A 23777-nucleotide genomic window follows, 5' to 3' on the forward strand; every position below is an offset into this window, starting at 1 on the left:
TCTTGCAGCTTTGTCCTTTGCTTCTGCCTCTGCTTTCTTCAGCCTCCAGAGCCTGAGGCTGTCTTGCCTCCGAGATAGGGCTTCTGGCTCTCAATCTCTCAGAGTGCTCTGTGTCTGCACCAGAGTGCTTCTCTCCAATCTAATTCAGCTGAAGCTCACCCGAAGTAACTCACTAATCCGAAGCTAAGAGCCTCTTTACATATGATCTTCCAAAGGCTGACTCCTCCTTCCGGAGGTACACCTAAGGGAGGTATGAATTCACAAAGTTACAAAGTTTACTTTGTGAATCTCCCACACTTGTGAATTCCAATGAGTACTGATGTGAAGACAAGCACTGTATCAATTAGTTCTACTTAGTAGCTTGTTTCAGGTTCTGGCCCAAAACATCTCCTTGTAAGATCACATCAGTGATACTGAACCATGCTAAATTAGATAATTATTGTCTCTATCACCTCTAATGACTTAACAGTTTGTAAAGATTCCAACAACTTATCATCATCTTTCCATAAGTCCAAGACCAATTTTTTAATATCAACATCTCTGGTAGTGTTCTATAGTTGGAAATCATGAAATAAATATAACTTTTGAAGAATTTAAATTGGAAATCACTGAAGGACAATAGTGAGAAACATAGTGGGCATGGAAAAACTAGTATATTACTATTACAGAACTGTGTATAAGAAGCCATATAGAAAAAGTCAAATAGATGTATGACTGTTTAGTTTATAGAGTATAGGAAATAATTGAGAGAATGTTCTTTCATGCTGGACCATCCCATACACTGGGACCTTTGTAATGTAAGAAGTCCTGGAGGAAAGCTTTCAGCATGGTAGGTGAAGTTTCATTTGGAAAATGAATAAAAAAGAGCAGAGATGGATTACAATTTTTACTTCTGAAGGGAATACTCACATTAGGATATTCCCAAACCTTGGGAAGTACTGAAGAATATCTTAGCAAGAACTAGTTTTTGAACTAAAAATAAGTTTGTCAGAAGAGTGATTGAATAGGATATAGGATAAAATCTAGAAAAGCTAGCTAAAGCACAAAAGATAGAAGAAGAATTCCAGAAGGATGGAAAAGAACATTAACAGAAGTTAGTGCAAACAGAAAGGTAGTAAAGAAATTTTATGATTTATCTTAGGACTAATGATATGAAGACTGTACAAGTACATTAGTGAGTATCTTATATACAGATGCTCAGAAAATGTGCTGAATGATTTAAGAAATTAAAGATAACCATACAAATGAAACATTATTTTGTACTAAAGTATAATGAATCAAGCCATAATCCAGGTCAGTAAGGTAAATTGGCGACATGCAATGGAGTGCAGGCTCTAAACCCTGGTTTCTCAGCTCAGTTCCACAAATCTGTAGCTTCTGACTTAGGGCCACTTATTTCCCTTCTGTGGGTCTCCAGTTCCCTATTTGGGAAACAGCAGAGCTGGAGAATATGTTCTCAAAAGTACTTCCATCCCTAAAGCTTAAGATAAAGTAACTAAAATGCCTTGGGGCTAAAATCTCCTCATTTGTACAATGAGAAGATTTGGCTAGGTGATGTCTAAGATCCCTTTCCTTTCAGCTCTAATGTTTCCTATTTATTTGATCACGAAGAAGGAAAGAATACTCATCAGATTATATTTCACAATCTCAGAGGCAAACAACTGTATTACATATGACTTGAAGAGTAATATAATAATATTGTTAGCTTGCTAAAATTAAATCTTTATAAAATAAAACAATAAATCCCTTAATAGTCTATTCAGTGACAACTCTTACTTGTAGTGACATCTCAATCAGCATTAGTAATTTCTTGATTCCTATCCAGACATCCTTTCCTTTGACTTGCTGTGCAATAGTGGCACGTTCTTTATCTTTGAAGTTACCCAAAAGCTAGAAAAAATGAAACAAGAAATACTTAAATGGTTCCTAAAATCCACATTAAAAGCATACTTAATTCTCACATTTATACTTAAAGAGATTCATTAGAATATTTTATTGATATTTAAATTGCTATGCTTTTCTCATAGTATATTAAACTTTGATTTTACTTTCTACATAAATTATTATCATGAATAAACATTTCTTTTAAACAAAAGTTAGTATCATTTTACCACTGGTATTATTTTCATAGGAAAAAAATTAGTTATGATTTTATTCTAATAAAAAATTAGAATAATTAGAAAAATTTCTATGAAAAATCCAATTTTTACTTCAAGAAACATGGATGCATTATAATAGAATAAACTGGTGTTTCATTCACCTGTACATCTTTTGCAAACACACACACACATACACACACACACACAATATAGGAACAATACACTCATTCTACAAACAAACATAAAGACACACAAGCTAAAATACACCAACAAAATAATCATTTTATTGGGTTTTCTCACTCTCAAAAGGACTTAAAATGTAATAATGAGACTGCAGTAAATCATAATTATTATTCTATTCAAGTATTTAGCAGAATTCATGAGCTGAAATGATCACAAGGAGATGCTTTTAATTAATCAACAAGTCAACAAACTATCTGTCAGGCACTGTACTATGTGATGGGGACACAGACAAAATTCAAACAATCTCTTCTCTCAAGGAGCTGACATTCAACCTGGTCACTATAATTAGTGTAATCACATGTGTAAAAAAAGCATTCTTGCTAAAATAAATTAAAAATCAGGTTTGGTTCAAGAATTAGGGAATCTTCACAGAAATTTAAATTTTTTTACATGTAAAATGTAATGTTTTACATTTTAAATGTAAAATATAAATAATAACCAACCCTACAAAGGGTATTGAGAGTCATTCTTTTGCCAAAGTCTCTGAAATTTTGCATTTGTTTCTGCAAAGATACTTTATATTAGATTAATATGATTAGGCACAGATAAATATGTTAAAAAACAATATAAATGTTTAAAGTAATTTACTCTTAATTATTTTACTACCTCTCACAATTTATCCTTCTTTTTCCATGCAATTTATTAGAATTCGACCATGTTGTTATGTTAATCATAATCCAAAAGTAGGTAATGAATTTGCTTCTAACTACACCTATTTTTCCACCCTTTCAGATAAGATGCATCTTTATTAGCATACTTTTTTTTTTTTTTGCCAAAAATCCTATTACCAATTTATTCACAACATTGTCTTTGGTCAGAAGCACAATTTAGAGATAGTATGCACAGATCAGTTCATTAATTTATTATTACCTCCAAAGCTTCCATCAACTGTTCACCTGTAGCAATGTTAGGCACGTGAATGGTGGTACTGAAAGCATTAAGCATTTCCATTTCCTGCAGGACATCTTTGCGGCTGGTGGTACCAATGATGAGAAGCTTGCGCCCCTGATCATAAGGAGAAAACATTTTAAAATTCAGAGAATTAGTTTTAGGAACATCAAAAGGAAGGAAATCATGCACAAAATCTACTCATTTAATCCCAGATATAAAAATGAATAAAGAAAGAAAAATAAAATATTCAGAATTTCCTGCACAAAAGATTGAGAAAAAAATGATAAAATTTAGAATGAAATGAAGGCAATTTGTAAAGAACCTTTTTCCCCAATCAAAACAATAAAACAAAATCAAGAAATGAGGGAAGTGGTGATGGCAATATGCTGAGTATTCTAAATGTCATAATATAATTTTAATAGCTTAATGATTTCATTAATTTGGAGCATTCCCTCAACCCACACAGTCTGAAACCTTTTAATAAGTTAGTAGCTAGCCAAAAAATTGTAATGAACAAAAATTTCAATATGTGGTTCACATGGTGATGAGCATTTCAAAACATTAGTCCTCTGATGAAAGATCTCAGTTTCTTATTAGATCCATATTTAAAGACTAATACTGAAATATACAAAAGACATCTGATCCAATTACCTTAATACTCCTTAAAGAAATAAAGAAAAACTTACATAACTAGAGGAAGAGTCAAGTGTTCATGGCTGGGTCATGCTAATATAAGAAAAATGGCAATACTATCAGAATGAACTTATACTAATTAAATTACTGAAATGATACTTTTATGCTAATCAAATTATTAAAGGGATACTGAATTTGATAACAAAATTCAATGGAGAAACAAAAGATCAAGAATATCAAAAGAAATGATAAAAAGAGGTAGGGACAAAGGGTGAATAGCACTTCCAAACTGTAAAGCAGCAGTCCTCAAAACCATTTGGTATAAATTAAAAATAGAGGGAGATAAATGAACAGAGTTGACAAGGGACTATTAGAAATAATGAAACTCAATAACCTAGTATTTGATAAAGTATAAAACATAAATTACTTAGGAAAGAATTCCCTGTTTCATTAAAAAAAAATGCTAAGAAAACTGGAAAGCAATTTGGCAGAAACTAAACTTTAACAAATACTTTATATTCCCTAATAAATTCTAAATGGAAAGGACATTGTAATATTAAAGATCATACTATGCAAAATCACATCACATATCTCTCACAGTTATGGGTAGGAGATATGTACTTAACCAAACAAAGGATAGAGGCAATTACAAAAGATAAAATAAATAACTCTGATTACATGATAGTGACAAACATCTCATTAGACAAAATAAATACATTTAGGATAAGAAGGGAAGAAGTGGAATGTGGAAAAATTTTTATGTTAAATTTCTCTGATAAGAGTTTGGTAAACATCCATACACACACACAACCAATATCCATTCTCCAAAACATAAACGGTCTAAGGATAGGAGCAAACAATTCTCAAAAGTCGATTTTTTTTTTTTTTGGCAAGGCAATTGGAGTTAAGTGACTTGCCTTGGATTACACAGCTAGTAAGTGTTAAGTGATCTGAGGCTGCATTTGAAATCAAGTCTTCCTGACTCCAGGTCCTGTGTTCTATCCACTGTGTATCTAGTTGTCCCAAAAGATGAATTTCAAAAGAAGAATTCAATGTAATAACAACCACATGAAAGTATGCTCCCAATCACTAATAGAAGAAATACAAATAAAAACAGTGAGATTTCATCTCACAACCTGCAAATTGGCAAAAATGATAAAACATGGGAAGAGTCAATGTTGGAAGGATTGTGTAGCAAAATAGTACTCTAGTGCATTGTAAGTGGAACTGCAAATCAGTTTTGTTGTGTGAGGAACAGAAAGGCCATTTAGAATAACACAACACTTAACCAGCTAGCCAGATCATCCCTATAGAAAATGTGTACTATCAAGTCCTAACACCAAGGCCAAAGTCAGGAAGTATACTGAAAAAAATAAACAAGAAAACAAAAGAATTCCACCAAATGACCAAGAAGGAAATTTGTTTTTTTTGATTATGCTTATTTCTACCAAAGGTTTTTCTTTGTTTTTCAAAAGGGGGGAAGGGGAAGAGAGGAAGAGGCAGAAAGAAGAAAAAATACTGGGTTATTATTGCAGACAGTTCTTACTTTTTGTAAATGTACTATTTCATAGACCTCTATATAAACTGAATTTGATCCTGGGCATAGAGAAGAGAGAGGGCGGAATCAATGGCAAAGCAAAGTCAGGAAGCTGCTCAGGCTTTCCCAGTTTCCCTTGAAAACCACATGAAACCAAACCTCTGAATAGAGTCTGATGAAATGAAACCACTCTTTAGCTCTAAATTGGAAGGACTTCAAGAAGAGTTAGTCTCACTGGGGTCAAAGGGGTGTTCAGCCCAGCTCAGATGGTATTTGGGAAAGCCAACAATTAAGACCCTCTGTTCTGGCTCAGTAGAAGAGCAGACCAGTGGAGCAGCCTCTAATTTCAGCACCAATTTCAGCTAGCAAATCACCAACCTAGGAAACCAGGTTGTTGCCTGGAGAAAGCAAGTAGAGTTACACCCTGCTATGGACAAGACCCCTAACACAAGGGGCCAAGGCTGAGAGCTGCATGAGAAGCTAGGAATAGTAATCCCTGCACTCCAGAAGCAGAGCTCAACCACAAAAGTCACAAAATAGGAAGGAAGGAAAGGAGGGAGAGAGGGAAGAGAGAGAAAATAAAGGAAGAAGGAAGGGAAGGAGGGAGGAAGGAAAAAAAGAAAGAAAGAAAATGAGCAAGAAACAGAATGATTATAGAAAACTACTATGGTAACAGAGAAGACCCAAAATACCAACTGAGACGAGGTCAAAATGTCTATATGCGATCTCAAAAAGTGATATAGCTTGATCTCAAGCCCAAAGAGGCTTCTTGGAAAAGCTCATAATCGATTTTAAAAGGTAAATGAAAGAGGCAGAAGAAAAACTGGGAAAAGAAACAAGGGGTATTCAAGAGAAAGAATCAACACTTTGGAAAAGGAAAACAATGACTTTAAAAATACAATCAGGGAACAGTTAGATGGCACAGTGTCATGAAGTCAGGAGCACCAGAGTTCAAATCCAACTTTAGATACTTATCACTTACTAGCTGTGAGACCATGGAGAAGTCACTTAACCTAACGTGCCTCTCAAAAACAACACCAAGAACAAAAAAAAAACCACCAAGAAAAAAAAATACAATTGGCCAAATACAACTCCCCTCCCCCGCCCCAAACAAAAAACAACCACTGAAGAACATAATTCCTTAAAAAACACAATAGGCCAAAACAAACAACAAAATCCACTGAAGAAATCATCTTGAAAAGTAAAATAAATCAAATAGAAAAAGAAATATAAAAGCTAACTGAAGAAACCACACATATTAAAAACTAGAATCAGGGAAATGGAAGCTGATGGCTCTATGAGAAATCAAGAATCAATGAAATAAACTAAAAAGAATGAAAAAATGGAAGAAAATGTAAAATACCTCACTGGAAAAATAGCCAACCTGAAAAACAGATCTAGGAGAGACAATTGAAAATGATTGGTCTACCTGAAGGCCATGATCAAAAAAGGAGTTTAAATAGAATTCTTTCAAGAGATCTTCAAAGAAAACGGTCCTGATATAACTGGAACCAGAAGGCAAAATCATCACTGAAAGAATACATCAATCACTTCCAGAAAGTGATTCCACAAGGAAAACCCCAAGAACCATTGTTGAAAAACTTAGAACTATAATCTCAAGGAAAAAATACTACAAGCTGCCAGAAAAAAAAAAAATAAATAAAGTACTGAGATGCAACAGTCAGGATTACCCAGGATCTGGTAGCATCTATACAATAAATTATTAGAGAACCTGGAATACCATATTCAAGAAGCCAAAAGACCAGGGATTACAACCAAGAATCAACTATGCAGTGAGACTTTCATTTTTCAGGGAAGGAAATGGATCTTCAGTGAAGTAAGAGACTTTCAATTACTTCTTTTGAAAAAACCAGAACCAAACAGAAAAGTTGATCTAAACACAGGACTCAAGAGAAGCATAGAAAGGTAAAAAGGGGAAAATGATACTTGTTAGTCTTGAAAAATGTTATCTTTTATTGGAGCAGTTAGAAGGGATATATATGGACAGAAGATGTGGGTATAAATGGATTCTGATGTGAGAATATCAAAGAAAAAGATATTACAGGATGGAATAATGATTGTATTCAAAGAAGAGTAAAAGGGAGGTAAAATGAGATAAATAAAATCATTTGAAGAGGCACAAAAGACCTATTACAATAGAGGGAAAGAAGGGAGGGCAATGAATGAGCATTGTCTGCAGCTTAATTTAATTAGTTTTGATTCAAAGGGGAATAACAGATTGACTCAGTTGGGTATAGAAATTTATGTTACCCTATAAGGAAATAGGAGGAGAAAGAGAAAAGAAAAGGGAGGGGCTGGATAGAAGGAAGGACAGAAATAGTAAGAGAAAAGAGGAGGGGAGGACAGATTGAGAGCAGGGTGGGTTAAAAAGAAAACACTACCAAAGAGGGACAGGGTAAAAAGAAAGAACAAAAGTTTATACAGGGAAAAAAATAGGATGGAGGGAAAAACACAGCTAGTAATTAGAACTTTGAATGTGAATGGGATGAATTCTCTCGTAAAATGGAAGCAAATAGCAATGGATTAAAAACCAGAATACTAGAATGTTGTTTTCAAAAAACACATTTGAAACATAAACATACATACAGAACAAGGCTGGAACAGAATTTATTATGCTTCAGCCAAAGCAAAAAAAGCAGTGGTACAAATTCTAATCTTAGATAAAGCAAAAGTAAAACTAGATCTAATTAAAAGAGATAAAGAAGGAAACCACATCTTTTTAAAGAATACCATAGACAATGACGTAGTATTAATACCAAATGTATATGCACTAAGTGGAATGATATCCAAATTCTCATAGAAGTTAAGCCAGTTATAGGAAGAAATAGAAAGCAAAACTATATTAGTGGGGTCCTCAACCTCCCCTCTCAGAATCAGATAAATCTAATTACAAAATAAACAAGAAAGAAACTAGGGAGGTTAATAGAATCTTATATAAAACTTAGGTATGATAGATTTCTGGAGAAAACTGAATAGAGACAGAAAGGAATATACCTTTTCCTCAGAAGGTCATAAAAACTTCACAATCAAATGCAGAAAGGCAGAAATAGTAAATGTTTCCTTTTCAGATCACAGTGCAATAAAAATTGCATTCAATAAAGGGCCAGGGAAAGAGAAACTAAAAACCAATTTGGAAATTAAATAATCTAATTCTAAGAATGAGTAGGTCAAACAACAAATCATAGAAACAAAAAATAACTTCACCCAAGGGAGTTACAATAAGAAAACATACCAAGATATATGGAATGCAGCCAAAGCAGTTTTTAGGGGAAATTTTATCTCTCTAAATAGTTACATGAATAAAACAAAAGAAAGGAAATCAATGAATTAGGCAAGCAACTAAAAAAGCAGAAAAAGAACAAATCACATCCCACCTCTATTAAATACCAAACTAGAAATTTTGAAAAACCTAAAGGAGAGAGTAGCAAAACGAGAAAACTATTGAGCTAATTAGCAAAACGAAGTTGGTTTTATGAAAAAGAACCCCCACCCCCCCCAAAAAAATAGATAAACCTTTGGTTAATTTGATTATAAAAAGGAAAATAAAAACCAAATTACCAGTATTAAAAATAAAAAAAAGATGAACTTACTACCAGTGAAGAAATTAAAGAAATAATTAGGAGCTATTTTGTCTAACTGTATGTCAACCAATTTAACAATCTATTTAAAATGGATGAATAGTTACAAAAATATAAATTGTCCAGATTAACAGAAAAGGAAATAAATTACCTAAAAGTTCCCATTTTTGGAAAAAGAAGTTGAACAAGCTATCAATGGACTTCCTAAGAAAAAAATTTCAGGCCCAAATGGATTTACAAGTAAATTCTATCAAGCATTTAAAAAACAATTAATTCCAATACTATGTAAATTATTTGGAAAATAGGTAAAGAAGAAATCCTACCAAATTCCTTCTATGACACAAATATGGTACTGATATCTAAACCACAAGAGCAAAACAGAAAAAGAAAATTACAGACCAATCTAATGAATATTGATGCAAAAATTTTAAACAAAATATTAGCAAGAGATTACAACAATTTGTTAGCAAAATAATACACTATGACCAAGTGGGATTTATACTAGGAATGGAGGGTTGGTTCAATGTAAGAAAAACTACTGGCATAATTAACTATATCAATAACAAATCTAATAGAAATAATATGAATCTCAATAGAGGCAGAAAAAGCTTTTGACAAAATACAGCACCTATTAAAAACACTAGAGAGCATAGAAATAAATGGAGTTTTCCTTAAAATGATAAGCAGCATTTATCTAAAACCATCTATAACAAGCATTATTTGTAAGCTAGAAGTCTTTCTAATACAATCAGGAGTGAAACAAGGATGCCCATTATCACCAATATTACTCAGTAGTACTAGAAATGTTGGCTTTAGCAATAATAAAAGAAAAAGAAATGAAAGGAAATAGAATAGGCAATGAGGAGATAAAACCATCACTCTTTGCAGATGATATGATGATATACTTAGAAAATCCTAGAGAATTATTCAAAAACCTACTTGAAACAATAACTTTAGCAAAATTGTAGGACGTAAAATAAACCCACACAAATCATCAGCATTTCTGTTACTAACAAAGCTTAGTAGCAAAAGAAAGAAAGAGAAATTCCATTTAAAATAAATGTAGCCAAAATAAAATTTTAGGTTCTGCCACAATAAACTATATAAACATAATTACAAAACACTTTTCACACAGAATAAAATAAGATCTAAACAAATGGAAAAACATCAATTGCTCAGGGGGTAGGCTGAGCTAATATGATAAAAATGACAATTCTACTTAAATTGTCTACTTATTCAGTGCCATACCAATCAAATTACCAAAAAATTATTTAATAGAATTAGAAAATGACTTTTAACAAAATTCATTTGGAAAAAAGTCAAGTTTATCAAGGAAATTAATGAAAAAAAAATAAAAAGGAAGGTGGCCTAGCAGTACTAGACTATAACTCTATTATAAAGCAGCAGTCATCAAAAACATATGGTACTTGCTAAGAAATAGTGGTAGAACAATGGAAAAGGTTAGATACACATGGCATAATAATCAATATCTACAGTAATCTATATTTGATAAACTCCAAAACTCTACCTTCTGGGATAAAAACTTAATTATTTCATAAAAATTGCTGGGAAAATTAGAAAATATCAAAAACTTAGCATAGACTTATATCTCACACCCTGTATCAAAATAAGGTCAAAATAGGTATATGACTGAGGCATAAAATGTGACACCATATGTAAGTTAGGAGAACAAAAGATAGTTCAGCTATCAGATTTTTGGACAAAATTCAGGAGGAATTTATGGCCAAAGAAGAACTAGAAAACATTGTGAAATACAAAATGGACAACTTTGATTACATTAAATTAAAAAGTTTTTGCACAAACAAGACCAATACAGCCAACATTAGAAGGGAAGCACAAAGCTGGGAAAAATTTTTTTATAGACAGTGTTTCTGATAAAGGCCTCATTTCTAAAACTTATAAATAACTGTGTCAAACTGATAAGAATATAATTTATTCCCCAACTGATAAAAGGTCAAAGGATATGAACAGAAAATTTTCAAATGATGAAATCAAAGCCATCTAAAGTCATATGAAAAAATGCTCTAAATCACTATTGATTAGAGAACTGCAAATTAAAACAACTCTGAGGTACCACCTCACAGCTCTCAAATTGGCTAATATGACAGGAAAAGATAATGATAAATGTTGGAGAGAATGTAGGGAAACTAAGCAATACTAATGAATTGTTGATGTTGTTGTAAACTGATCCAACCATTCTGGAGAACAATTTGGAATTATGCCCAAAGGGTTATAAAACTGTGCATACCCTTTGATCCAGCAGTGTCTCTACTCCGTCTGTATTCCAAAGAAATTGTAACAGAGGGGCGAGGATCCACATTTGCAAAAATGTTTGTAGGAGCTGTTTTTGTGGCAGCAAAGAATTGGAAAATAAGTGGATGCCTATCAGTTGGGGAATGGCTGAACAAGTTATGATATATGAAGGTAATGGAATAGTATTGTTCAATAAAAAATTATGAACAAACTGATTACAGAAAGCCCTAGATTTATATGAACTGTGAAACAAGCAGAATCAGGAATACATTGTACACAAAAACAAGAAGAATGTGTGATAATCAACTATGAAAGGCTTGATTCTTAGTGGTTCAGTGATCCAAGGCATCCCAATAAACTTTGGTTGGAAAACGCCATCTGCATCCAGAGAGAGAACTATGGAGACTGAATGCAAATCAACACATGCTATGTTCATTTTTTTTTCTTTTTCTTCCATTTTTTTTTTCTTCTTGTGGCTTTTCCCTTTTGTTCTGATCTTTCTCTTCCAACATGATTCATAAGGAAATGTGTAAAAAAATTATGAATGAATATGTATAACAATATGAGGGATAGACACAGGAAAGGATGAGAGACATGTGAGGGCAAAAGCTAAACATGGTACCCGAGCGTGGAAGGATAGAAAACAGACACACCAGGGCTAGATATCCAGGCAGGTAGGTAGAGCAGGGGTAAAGTACCTCTCCATGAGTCGAATGGTTCAAGCTAAGCCTTTTAAGTCTGATCTGCTTCCATTTGAAGGTGTTTTCTTTTTTGTGTGTGTTTTTTTTCTTCTTCTTGAGGAGTGGGAAGTTGAAAAGTGATCCAAGAGTAAGGAGAGGGAGGGAAGGAAAGATAGAGGAAGGGAAAAAAAGGAGGAGAGAAGTGGAGGAGGGAGGGGGAGAAAGGAGGAAAAAAGGAGGAAAGAAAGAGAGAAAAAACAGAGAGAGAGAGAGAGAGAACAAAAGAAAGAGGGAGAGGGAGGAAGAAAAAGGGAGTAGGGAAGTTGAGGGGAGAGGGAGAGAAAGAGAAGAGAGAGCTAAAAAGAGGGGAAGGGGAAGAAGGAAAGGGAAGAGGAGGAAAGAAAAAGTACAAGCAGGAGAGTATACAGTACTATACAGTAAAGTTAACAGAGCGTATTTTTGGAATGCAGTTTTCTTTTAGAATTATTTATATAAAGTCAAATTTATATGATGTGGGGACAGCTTATAATTGGAAAAATAAAAAATAAGTTTAAATAAAGAGGATAGGTTGAATATAGTTAAGACTAGAAGGGAAATGGCTAACTGGAAAATATTTGCAGATAAATGTCTCATGTTATAAATTTATCAGAAAAAGAGCTATGAGTACATTTATATAGTCAATGGATATGAATAAGTAATTTTAAAAGGAAGAAATTCAAACTAACAAAAGGCACATGAAAATAATGCTCTAAAGTCACAAAAAATTACAGAAATGAGAACTAAAGCAGCTCTAAGGTTTTACTTTATAGCCATCAAATCTCAAACTTGACAAAACAGGAAAATGACAAGGATTGCAAGAATTGCATTAAAACAGGCACATTAATGCACTATTGGCAGAACTGTGGAGTAGTCCTGCCATTCTGGAAAGCAATTTGGATCTATGCCCAAATCACTACAAGGCATATGTCTCAAAGAAAGAAAAGTGCTTATGTGCACACAAAAAAATTATAGCAATTCTTTTTTATAGTGGTAGAGGAATGTAAACTAGAGGGGATTCCCATCAATTGAGGAAGAGCTCATCAAATTACATTATATGAAAATAGCAGAATATCATGTCACCATAAGAAATTACAAAAGGGATAGTTTAGAGAAATCTAGGAAGACTTGTATGAACTGATGTAGAAAAGGCAATGACCAACCACAATTCTAGAAGACTGATGATTAATAATGCTATTTATCCTGACAGAGAGATTTTTTGGGAAGAGTTGTTTTCATTTTTGAATTTCTTTTTAAAAGGGAAGATTAACTGGGCCATGAAGATAAATGCTTGCTCAATTGAAAAAGTCATAAAAATCTGAATAAATCTAGTATTTTAAAAAATAGTCACTGTCTTCTGATTTGCTTTTAGGATCATTCATACATAGCAGTATATAATTTAAACTTTCAAATCTCTTGTTTCTATGTCGAAGATAGATCATATTCCTTGCTTAGGAACCTACAAATTTTTACTACTTGCTACTTCCTTAGCATAACTCTCATATTAGCCAGGGCTTTGACCTGCAGAGTGATGAAAGATTGGGAAATGCACAGTGGCTTATAATGGAGTGCTAATTTATGTTTTGCTTTCTGTCTTGTTCAACAAGACTGCAACATTGCAAAGAGGTCACGACCCAGGATAAGTTCAGGCCTCAACTTGCAAGTCTTCATCTTTAAGAAAACTCTGAAAAACATTACCAAATAATTAAATTGTGTTAGATCATTTTGTATGCTAATTAGTGGTAATTCCCATGAGGAAATTTTATCATGAACAAACAGCTCTGAGTATGTTAGTGTAATAAATCACATTGGACAACAATTTGGAAAAAAGCTGACAGCAGCATGAAATGGGAATGCCAGCTATAAAAACAAAAATATTAACCAAAGTGGAAAAATATACTCTGTCAATGTCAATTGGTTACAATTCTCAAATTTACTGATAGAGATAAAATGTTCTCTCCCACTGTATAAAAATCTAGATTTAGCATCATTGACCACATATCAAGTGAGAGCCAAATACCTATATCTTCTTTCAATATTAATTCTAATGTCTTTAGCTAACTATGGATCAGTAGGATTGTTGTCATAAAAACATCATTTTTCTCACTCATCACTTGTCTATTCAGGAAATCCTTGTTAGCTAACAGCTATAAAGAAGCAGCTCAGGGGAGTAACTATATGAAGTCAGGTCTTAGATAAGTGTATTTTTCAGTAAAATATTTCACAGATGAAAAAATAAGAGAAATACTAAAGAGTATCTAATGTTTCTGTTACACAGAGGATGGACTAATCAGATTATATTTGTCCTTTCCAATTGAACAACCCTAACTTCTTCCTTCCCCACCAGCTAAAAAAAGAAAAGGAAGATATATCCTTAAAAAACAGACTCTAAAAATTTAGAAATAATATCTCTACAATATAGTAGTGACATGGAAGGAGTGATTTCAATTGGAGAGTAAAAGGAAGATAGAATTTGAAGTAAAAAAAAATTTTTTTCTAACAAGTTTGGTTGAGGAACTCCCACAAACTATTGGTTGTGACAATAACTATGAATGCAAAATCTTTAGACAGACTGAGCAATTGTCTAAAAATATAGAGTGGGGTGGGGCAAAAGAAAAGAACCAGCATTCAAACCTGATAATTAGAATATGGTTTTAGAATGATATTTCTTGTCAAAGGAAAAAATTCAATTTTTATTAAAAATTAGAAAGCTGTTGAACCAGGTGGACAGGTAAATAAAAAAATTGAACAAATGAAACACAACTAGATCATTAACAAGAATTTAATAAATAAGAATGCCAATTGTATAAAGGGCACTATCCTAGGTAATATGGAAAAAAAGCAAAGAATTGGAAGACTTGATCACTATCCTCAAGGAATTTAACAATATTTACAGTATAACTACAAAAAACTCCACACATATCAATGAATATAAAACAATACAACATAACTGAATAAGGGTTGAGAAGGCACAGAATGCCTAGTAAATAGTAAGTGCTTAAAAAATTCTTGTTGATTGATTGATCACAGTCTGGTGGAAACTGTCCTGAAGGTATTAAGGAGACTCTAGAAGGGAAAGGAAGGGGAATCCATGTGAAGGGAATGGCATTTTGATGATGGAGGAGACAGAGGAACTTATGTGATGAAAATCTTTGTATGTTAAACTGAAGAATGTCATGATGAAAGTGGTATTTGCAAAAGATTATTCTGGCAGGTATGTACAAGATGAGCTAGGAGCTGGAGAAAACTACTGCAGTAAAAAAGACAATATGAAAGGCAGCTAATACATTTAATTAAACAGCTATGGGACCTCAGGCAAGTCCTTTAACCTCTCTGAACCTCAATTTCCTCATCTATAAAATGAAGGGGTTGGACTCAGTGGCCCCATAAGATCTTTTCCTACTCTACATTTATGATCCTATGATCCTGCGTCAGCCTTGAGGGTCATGACTTAACTATAACAAATAGTACAAATATCAGATTTTAATTTACACCTCCAAAACTGGCAAATATGGCTAAAGGAGAAATAGCTAATATTAGAGGGAACTGCAGCATGGTAAACTGGTAAATTAATATATTGCTTATGAACCTGGGAACAGATCCATACATTCTAGAAAGTAATTTGGAATTATGCTAAGAAAATATCCATGTCCATATCCTTTGCCAGAGAATCAATTTCTAGCCATATTCGCAAAAAAAGATAAAAAATACAAGACCCCCAAATAACATCAAAATATTCATAATAGCACTTTCTGCCATAGCAAAGAACTAGAGACAAAATAAATGTCCACTACTGGAGAACTGAAATATGATGGAAATATTACTGTATCATGAGAAATAATAAACATAAAAAAATCAAAGAAGCACAGTGAGATTTGTAAAGTAAGCAAAGCAAGTAAAATTACACACATAATGACTTTAGTAAAGTAAATGGAAAGAACAAAAAATATAAAATTTTATTTATTGTCTGTAATAATAATGTCTAAGCTTGTCTTTGAAGAAAAGATGAAAAAAAGTTTCTGCCTTTACTTTTATAGAGATAAGTATATATGAGAATGGACTACTGTATAAATACTATTAGACTTGGTAGATACGTTGCTTATATATTTGGGGGAGGAAGAGAACAGATCAAAGCTTGTCAATTAATTGATTTCCCCACAGCTGACGTGATGAAATCACAGATAGCAAGAGGTAGATAATAGAGACAAAGTCTTTTGTTCTTGTTTTGAATTTTTCTTCAATAAAAAAACATTTTTTCTTTCTCATCTCCCCTCCATTTACAAAAGAGAAAAACAAAAACCTTATTACAAATATGAATAATCAAGTAAAACAAAGTCCATATTCAAAAATAAAAGTCTGAATCTGCACCCTGATTTTAACATTAGGAGTTTGAATCTAAGATAGCAACCTTCATTATGTGTCCTCTGAAATTATGGCCCCCAAATTTCAAAACTTTTTTGTCTTTATATGTTGTTGTTATTGTATAAATTGTTCTGATTCTGCATAAATTCATACAAGTTTTCCCATCGTTTCTGAATCCATCTTTTTCATTTCTTATGGTATAATTTCCATTACATTCAGATACTATAATTTGCGGCTACTCTCCAAGATGGGCACTTTCTCAGTTTTCAGTTCTTTCCCATAAGATTTTAAAAAGAAGTGTAAAAGAGGGCTTTCTACTTGTAACTTTTTATGGTGCATAAAGTCCTTCAGTCAATCTTGATGGAATTAGAGAACAGATGATAATTGGCTAAGATTAGTCTTTCCTCTTTAAAAAGACAGATATATTTTCAATTGAATGTAATTTTTTTTGAAATATGGTTACAGAAAAATGCATTTAATATTTCTGCTTTTTTTTTTCTTTCTTTCTTTCTTTCTTTTTTTTTTTTTTTTAACATTTGTTAGAAAGGTTTTTATATCGTAATATATGGTTATTTTTTGTGAAAGTGCCACTCACAGCAGACAATAGGTATGCTTTTTTCAATTCTCCTTCAGCTTCTCCAGAGGCTTATCATATTAATTCTTCTAAAATTCTATTGATCTCCTTAACATCTCTCTTGTTTATTCTTGGGTAAGTCTAAAAAGAACAAATTGAGGTCTCCAACTTTTATTACTGAGCCAGCCTTTTCTAAGAAGGGCTGAGGCTTGAGGAGTCTGACCCCTGATAACAGAAAGGAGATCTAGCTATGGAAAAACAGCTATTAAGAGAGAATCATGTTTTTGAGTTCTGGGCAGATTTCTCTCTTCATCCAGCCATATTTTGTAGTGGAGTTACATTAGTGGAGCAATAGAATTACTCACCTAACAGTAAGTAAGTACAGTGAATTAAGGCAAAAGACAGAAGATTTGTGAGCTGAGTTAGTTATGGCTATCAGAAGTATAGATGAACTGATGGTAAAGTTGTATACTGATTCAAACAACCATTCTGATGAACAATTTGGAACTATGCCCACAAGGCTATAAAATCATGTATTCTCTTTGACCAAGGAATACCTCTATTACAATTGGGATTTAATAAATCCCAATAATAAAATAAAAAATAAAAAAGGAAATAATCTATTTGTACCAAAAATATTTATAACACCTTTTAGAGGGGGCAAAGAATTGGAAATTGAAGAAATGTGTATTATTTGGGGAATGGCTGAACAAGTTGGATATGATTGTGATGAATATTATTATACTATCAGAAATGATGAGCATGAGAACTCTCAGAACAACCTGGCAAGATTTACATGAACTGATGCAAAGTGAAATGAACAGAACCAGGAAAACACTGTACACAGTAATAATAATAACATGATCTTTAGATCAACTGTGATTAACTTAATCATTCTTAACATTACAATGATCTAAGAAAATTCTAAAGGATTTATGATGAAACCATACAAATAAAATCTCCAGAGAAAGAACTGATAGAATTTGAATGCAAACTGAAGCATATTTTTCTCTGCTTTTTAAATTTTCCTTCTTTGTTTTTCTTATGGGGGGGTTGTTAGTGTTTTCTTTCACAATATGACCAACACAGAAATATGTTTTATATGATTGCATATGTATAAATTATATCAAATTGTTTCTCTTCTCAATGAGGGAGAGAGGAAAAGAAGAGAATTTAGACAATTGAAAAAAAGAACGTTAAAAGTGTTTTTATGTGTAGTTGGGGAAAATCCATGTATTTCAAATTTTAATGTATATAAACGTATTAAAATGCAAGTAAATTAAAATTTAAAAATAAGTATCAATAGAAAAAGTTTAAAAAATGTCTGGCTAAGCTGGTCCAGTCGAGCTATCTGCCCAGCAAAAGTACTATAGCCAGAGAAAGTAGGAATGAGGATATCACTTGAAAGCAAAATACCAGGGTCATATAATGTCAGAGGTAGGGACTACCTAGACCATATGTAGTTTCTATATCTATCTCTAGCAATATGCTCTACTTCAAAGATGTCCTCTTTTCTTATAGATGCTATTTGTATGTTTACAGTTGTGGGGAAATGTGTGATTATTACAGGACCATAGTATGAAATGCTTTTCTCTGCTTTGGACTAATTGTGCCCTCTGGCTCATAGTGAGAGTACCTTATTCAGGAGGTAGCCTATCCCCTGGAGACCCAACTTGTTAAGTACAAATTAGGGGGAGGGAAAGGGATCAGAAAAGGTTTCATGTAGAAGCTGGCCCGAGGTTTGGAGAAAGTAAGGGAGTCTAAAAGGTAGCGGTGAGAAGGGCATACATTTCCGGCATGGGGGGTAGCCAATTCAAACACATAGAGATGGGATCAGTGTATATGTAAGGAATATCAAGACCAGTAAGGCTCCACAGAAGGGTGCACCCTACTGGGGAAGAGAAATTATACTTACGAAAGTCGGGAGTGTGTGTGTGGGGGGGGTATTGCAAAGGACTGTAACTTTTTTTTAAAGGAGTTTTATTTGCTCATAGGATAAACAAGAGTCACTGTGGAATGTACTAAGTGCTCAGACTAGCACTGTAGGAGCTCACTTGAACGTCCACGTGAAAGATGTACTGGAATGGAAAAAGGCGAGACCAGAATACTAAGGAGACTAGAGTGATGGTCATATGAGATTGGAAGGGGACGTGTACCATGCGCTAAGTATGGTAAAGGTAGAAATAGGGTTATTGAGTTTGGAGGAACATCAGAGTCGAGACCACCACACATGTGAGCCTAGTTAATCGCAAATATGGGGGTGCCCTCACAACAGGGGGTTTTGGAAGAAGGGGCAAGTTCCATGGGGACAGAGCACTGGGCAGTTCCCAAGGGAGTCGGACCACTCTTTGCTAGTCTGTTCTAGTGAAAAACAAACAAAAACAAATTAAGCTCCAGTCCACCAGGGAAGTTCGTGACCCCCTGCCTAACTGCGGGGCTCAGTTTAGAGCCCGCTGCACAGAACACCTCCGCTCTCTCCGGGCTCCCCTCCTCCCCCCCAGTCTGGCCGCTTCTTGGGTTTCCTTTGCTCGATGCCCTTAGGGACACTGCTTTCTCCTTCCCTATTTCTACACTTGGTGATCTCACCGACGCCCAGGAGCCACCTTATACTCAGTGACCAAGGGGGCAGGCACTGCTTTCCTTCTAAGCCCTGCCCCGTCCCTCCCCATTACTGCACACCACTCCAGCCCGCAGGCTCACCAACCAGGGGTCTTGCTATCTTTCATCCCTCTTATCCAACCCGTTCCCAAGGACTGTCACTCCGACACTCTCACCGCTCTCTTGCAGACCTTTACCACCCATGCCTTGGTTACTTCAATGTCCTCCTGAAAGGTTGGTCTGCCACAAGTCTTTTCTCACTCCAAGCCCTCCTCTATTCAGCCACTACAGCGGATTTTCCTAAAGCAAAGGCCTGACAAGGCTAGTTCTACCAAATGAACTGCCCTGAGTCCTTATTGCTTCCAGGATCAGATACAAAATGCTGTTTAGTATTCAAAGCACTTGCAACCTTGACTAAGCTATTTTTCTAGTCTTCTTAAATCTTACTCTTTGCCCCATACTTTTAAATCTAGGGACATTGCTTTCCTGGCTGTAGTACAAAAAGACACACCGTCTTTCATCTCTAGGCATTTTCTTTTGTCCCCCCATTCTTCCACTCCACCTACTGACTTCCTTGGCTTCCTTTATGTCCTAAATAAAATCCCAGTTTCTTCAGGAAGTCTTCCTTAACCCCTTTTAATTCCAGTACCTTTTCTCTGTTAATTATATTTGTTTGCATATTGTCTCCTTCATGGGATTGTAAATTCACAGAGGGATAGGACCACCTCTTTTTGTATCCCCAGTACTTAGCACAATGCCTGGCAATTAGTAGGTGCTTAATAAATGATTGATTACTAAAAGAATACAGAATATAGGGACAACTAGATGGCTCAATAGATAGAACACTGGTCCTGGACTCAGGGGGATCAGAGTTCAAATCTGCCCTCAGACACTTAACACTTCCTAGTCATGTGACTTTGGGCAAGTCACTTAACCCCAATTGCCTCCTCATTTCCCCTCCAAAATACAGTAGCTAGAATGAAAAGAATTTGAAAATTGCCCAGAAGAAGAAATACATTACTTAAATAGTCCCATTTTGGAAAAAGAAATTGAACAAGCCATCAATGAATTACCTAAGAAAAAATCTCCAGGCCTAGATGGATTTACAAGTGATATCTACCAAACATTTAAAGAACAATTCCAATACTTTGTAAACTACTTGGAAAAATGAGTAAATAAGGAATCCTGCTAAATTCTTTCTATGATGCAAATATAGCATTGATAACCAAATCTGGAAGAGCCAAAACAGAGAAAGAAAATTACAGACCAATCTCCCTAATGAATATTTAACAGGATAATAATTACGATCAAGTGGGATTTATACACGAATGCAGGGCTGGTTTAATATCAGGGAAACGATTGCCATAATTGACCCTATCAATAACAAAACCAACATAAATCATATAATCTCAATAGATGCAGGAAAAGCTTTTGACAAAATACAGTATCCATCCCTATTTAAAAACACTAATGCACAGGGATAAAGGGAGTTTTTCTTAAAATAATGAAAAGAATTTGAACTTCCCATGCAAGAGCAGAAACTGCCATTTCTGCTGTCTTTTTTTTTTTCACTTAGTCTATTCATCAAATTGATTATTTTATGACAGACTAATATTGATTATTAGGCATGTTCACGGCTCTTCATCATAGAAAAGATAAATGATTTCTCTAGGTAACATTCTTCAAGTCAACAAACATTTATTAAATAATTATTCTGGATCAGACACTGTGTTAAATGCTGGGAATACAAATACAAGCAGAATGATAGTCTTTTGCTTGAAGGGAGGAAATTCCTAATGAGGAAAGGCAACACATAAAAGGATGCTAGAAAGGGAGGCATGGGAGGGGAGAAGATGAGAAGGTACTAGTAGGAGGGCATGGCAGAGCAAGTCCAGAGTCAGGAGTGGAATACACAAAAGTCAGTATGATGACTAGAAACTATTAAAAAAACAAAACAAACAAAAAAACAGCTCAGTGAATTTTATCAGTACAATACTACAAAATGATTACTATGGGTTTGGAATTTATTTAGGCATACTCAAAACAAGATAAAGTACAGAACAGGACAGAAACCAAATAAAATAAAATAAAAGATGTAATCTTGCTTTCCTTAGCAAGGAGTGCTCTTTAATGAAAAATTGCAACACTGAATTCTTCCTATGAGCAATGGGGCCTCTTTGCACGCATGCAGTCATGATTTCTTATTCCCAAATGTCTGTTTCTTTTTTTCTATTGTTAAATGTTTTAGTTGAATACCAAAGATAGTATATTTCATATAAATCAAGCCACAACTAGACAGACAGCTACACTTAAACTCTCTCCATTCATTTTTCGCCTACGGCAAATTTTGAGTCTGTCTCTGTATCCTTCATCATGGTGGGACAGGTAGACCAGAGAATGATGAAGAACGGAATTTATGGTGCAGGTCTAATGTGAGATGAAAAAATTTAGCAGCAAATAAGCTTTAAATGATTATTATATGTAAACTAATCCTTAAATCACAAGACTTTTTTTTTTTTAATTGGACAGTACCTCTACTCTAAACCCCTTATATTTCACAGAAGGGCAAACTGAATTCAGAGAGATAAAGTGATTTGCCCAAAGTCATGTAGATAATTAGAAACAGAACCAGAACTAGAATCCAGATTTCCTGATTTTCCCTATCCAGTATCCTTCAGTTACTTTATAAATTTTCATTAAAAAAAATCTTCATTTTATATTGCACTGCCTCTCAGACAATGAAAATGAAATTTAATTGCTCTCCTTTTTGCTTAAAAAACTCCTCAACTCTAACTCCTCAATAGAACCTGACTTCTGGCAAAAATGAGTTATGGCACAATGGATACAGAAGCAGACTTAGAGATAGACTGAGTCTGACTCTTTTTTCAAATACTGAAAAAGTATCTTATAGGCCAGTCACAACCCTCTGATAGTTACTTTATCTGTAAATGCACTTTTTAAAAACAGAGTTGTCATGAAGATCAAATAAGAATATAAAGTGCTTAACAAACCTTAAAATGACATAAATGTGAACTATTATGATGATCATAAGAACTCCTACTGAAATTTTGTTTTACTGTTAAAGATGGCAAACCATCCATTCCCAGGACTATGTCTTAGTTGTCTTTCCCTTAGTGTCTGCCATACAATAAATGCTATTAAATGTTATTCACTATTAAAAAAAAGTCAGTGAACTGAATAATGATAGCAACTGTAGCAGCAGCTTAAAGTTATATAGTGTTTGGCAGAATTCCCAGTTCTTTTCTTTCAGTTACTATGGTACAGGAAATAAAAAATATCAGAAAATCATAGGATTCAGAGGCTGAAGATCATCTAGTCTAGTGCGCTCATAAACATTCCCATTTTAGAGGAGAAGATACTAGACAAAAGGGAGGTTAAAGTGACCTAACCAATGACTCATACATGCTATGCACATGGTAGAACTAGAGTATGACCATAAATCAGAAGTCCTTTCCATTGGACCACATTGACCTGGATATCCAATTTACTGGTCTGAAAATAAGCTATAAAACCCTTAAAATAATAATCTCTCATGTATCTCATAAGAGAGATATAGTGAAAATCAATGACATAAAAGCAAATTAAAGAAACAGGAGAAAATTCTGTGTTTTTTTTACATTTAAGATATTTTTATTCATTTTTTTTATCATTGTGCTTCTTTATACCATTTTCAACATTGTTCCTGTGTTCTTGATCTTACTGCAATATATCATTAACACTGCATTTTCTTCCTATTTTTATTTTATTATTTTGTAACTCCAACATGGTCACAAAATCATAGAATTTTAGAGGGAAAAAGAAGCCTCTTGGAAAGCATCTAGTACAATCTCATAATTTTACAAAATAAGAAACCCAAAGAGAATAAGAATCTTGCCTAAGAATACCGAATCAATAGTAGATCAAGTTAATGAAAGAACTAGGATTAAACCCAGTAGTGAAGTAATATTCAGGATAACGATTGGGTTATTAGAGTTAGACAAATGGGAAAGTGAGAACTAAAATGAAGCAGATAAGAAAAAGGCAACATGAACTTGGCTTTTTCTGTTTCCTGCAGGCTTTTTTGTTAACGAATCAGGACAAAAAGCATTAATGGTACATAATTATGGACAGAGAAATGGACTTAAAGACAGAAAGACTTAAAATCAATTCTTATTTAAGATACTGTTTTATTCCAAGCCAGTCACTTAACTTTCTAAGCCTAAGTTTCTTTAGCTGTAAAGGGATAATAGT

At 33.9% G+C, this 23777-nt stretch overlaps 1 protein-coding gene across 1 annotated transcript in view; it reads right to left on the reverse strand.

Annotated features, from left to right (window-relative positions):
* Window positions 1–23777, reverse strand: part of NSF (N-ethylmaleimide sensitive factor, vesicle fusing ATPase) — a 189343-nt gene that overhangs the window by 15451 nt on the left and 150115 nt on the right. Inside the window, exons 18-19 of the mRNA XM_051994904.1 lie at window positions 3213–3347; window positions 1777–1890 (exon numbers count right to left, since the gene is read on the reverse strand). Of these exons, the coding sequence (XP_051850864.1) occupies window positions 1777–1890; window positions 3213–3347 (249 nt within the window). The remainder of the gene's footprint in view (window positions 1–1776; window positions 1891–3212; window positions 3348–23777) is intronic.

The sequence above is a fragment of the Antechinus flavipes genome, chromosome 4 (genome assembly GCF_016432865.1).
Source record: "Antechinus flavipes isolate AdamAnt ecotype Samford, QLD, Australia chromosome 4, AdamAnt_v2, whole genome shotgun sequence".
Classification (NCBI taxonomy): Eukaryota; Metazoa; Chordata; class Mammalia; order Dasyuromorphia; family Dasyuridae; genus Antechinus; species Antechinus flavipes.